The sequence below is a fragment of the Penaeus monodon genome, chromosome 33 (assembly GCF_015228065.2).
Source record: "Penaeus monodon isolate SGIC_2016 chromosome 33, NSTDA_Pmon_1, whole genome shotgun sequence".
NCBI classification, from domain to species: Eukaryota; Metazoa; Arthropoda; class Malacostraca; order Decapoda; family Penaeidae; genus Penaeus; species Penaeus monodon.
In genome coordinates, this window is record NC_051418.1 from 23,634,650 (window position 1) to 23,636,709 (window position 2,060).

Here is a 2,060-nt window from a genome sequence, read left to right on the forward strand (position 1 = left end):
CCATCTGTAGTGGCAATGAGCCAGAGAAAAAAAAGGGAGGGGGTAATATATATTTAACCTGTTGGCAAGAGAACAATCAATCACATAAAATCTCATACCCTGATTGTTGTCACAAGTGTATACTTATGAATGCCTGTCCCTACCAGACTTTACACAAAATTTTACCATTTGCTATTAGGCTAATCCTGTTTGTGTTTTAGAGTTTAAAAGATGGATGTAAAAGAAAGATTTTAGATGTTCCTATTACCTGCTGTAAAATCTTTAGTCTTATATCTATGCAACTCTTCACACTCTGTAAGAGGCATAAAAGGTCTCTTAAAATTGATTAACTGTTTCATGATAATTTTGTACAATTTTATGGTATTTGTTCATCTAGGTGTATGGATTACTGTATAAGGATGCCCAGCAGGATCCTAATCTTGAAATGTTTCGACGTGAGCTTCTCACCACAGCTGCGAGGGCACTGGATAAGGCTCGTATGGTTCGATTTGATGATGCCACTGGCTTTATGCATATTACAGGTTGGTCTTCCCATTGATAGTTGAGTTTTGTAGATTTTTTTTTTCATATTGACTGTTCAGACCATTGAAGAACTGTGTTGACATGGAAGTCTGTTGCAAACTGTTTAGAGCCTGTGTGCATATGCATTATTTTATAATAATCTGTATAACACAGAATTTTAATTCCATTACAGATCTAGGGAGAATTGCCAGTCAGTTCTACATAAAGTATGACACAGTTGAAATTTTCAATGAGTTTTTGAAATCTGTTATGAATGAAGGAGACATTTTAGCTGTGATATCACAAAGCACAGAGTTTGCACAACTAAAGGTAGGAAAAACTTGAAATGCACTGGTGACACAACTAATGTTCCTTTGAAAAAACACAGTTCCCAGTGTGATATTATCTTTTGTGATTTTACTGGATCATACAGCATATACATGTCACATACATATCCCTAGCTGATCATATAACAGTTATGTAAGACAAGCTTTTTCCAAATGTTTTATATGTGTGCTCTTCCCACAGGTACGAGACGAGGAGATGAATGAACTGGATGACCTCCACCAGCAGTGTGAGGTGGTTGCAATGGGAGGTGCTGAACACGTACATGGCAAAGTCAACATCCTTTTGCAATCCCACATCTCACGCATCAGAGTAGATAGTTTCTCACTGGTGTCAGATATCAATTATATTACTGATGTGAGTGTTTCATTCTTTATTTGTTTATATCTTATTTTTAACCGGTATTTATTTACATTAGGCATTTACTGTCATATATGGTGGTATTTTCATGTAAATTTGCTTTACCATTGTTGAATATTGCAATTAAAGAGTTTTGTAGATAGGCTGTTGGTGGTACAAACCTGTTCAGTCATGTCTAAATCTTACTTGCTATCTGTCTCTGTTGTTGATGCATTGTATATACTGCAATAGCCTTGTTTGTTTGTGCTCTGATATGTCGGACTGTTGAGTAGAATTGATCCACATACCATCAACATGTGGCTTCTTACTGCTTCAACTTGCATGACTAAGTAGCTTGAGCTGTGTGAGATTCATCAGTTGCTTTAATTTGATGTTTTCACTTCCAGAGAAAGGGAAAAAAAAGATTATACATTAAGAATGATGCCTTTTAAGCTTAATTTCTCCTCTGTCTTCTAGAACTCTGTGAGGATAACACGGGCACTCTTTGAGATAGTTCTGCACAGGAATTGGCCTCTGATGGCAGGTCGTCTGCTTACTATGGCCAAGATGTTAGAACACCAGATGTGGCATTTTGAGAGCCCTATGAAGCAGTTTGCCCGCTTGACCCATGAGATTATTGAGAAGATTGAGGACAAGAGGCTCACCATTGAGAAAATCAGAGATATGGATCCTAAGGAAATTGGTAAGGCGTGTTTACATTAAAGATGTTCATTAGTGTAGTTTTCTGTCTCTCTCTGGTAAATTTTGGAGCCAGAGTCAAAAACTCAATGCTGGTCTTGTATTCAGGTAGACATTTGGGTCATAACTTAGGGAAATGTGTATATTAATGTTGGGATGGTAAAGTAGGATAGCTG

At 37.1% G+C, this 2,060-nt stretch overlaps 1 protein-coding gene across 1 annotated transcript in view; it reads left to right on the plus strand.

The window, feature by feature from the left end:
* Positions 1 to 2,060, plus strand: part of LOC119594307 (activating signal cointegrator 1 complex subunit 3-like) — a 10,347-nt gene that overhangs the window by 1,664 nt on the left and 6,623 nt on the right. Inside the window, exons 2-5 of the mRNA XM_037943366.1 lie at positions 377 to 521; positions 695 to 831; positions 1,030 to 1,203; positions 1,663 to 1,888. Of these exons, the coding sequence (XP_037799294.1) occupies positions 377 to 521; positions 695 to 831; positions 1,030 to 1,203; positions 1,663 to 1,888 (682 nt within the window). The remainder of the gene's footprint in view (positions 1 to 376; positions 522 to 694; positions 832 to 1,029; positions 1,204 to 1,662; positions 1,889 to 2,060) is intronic.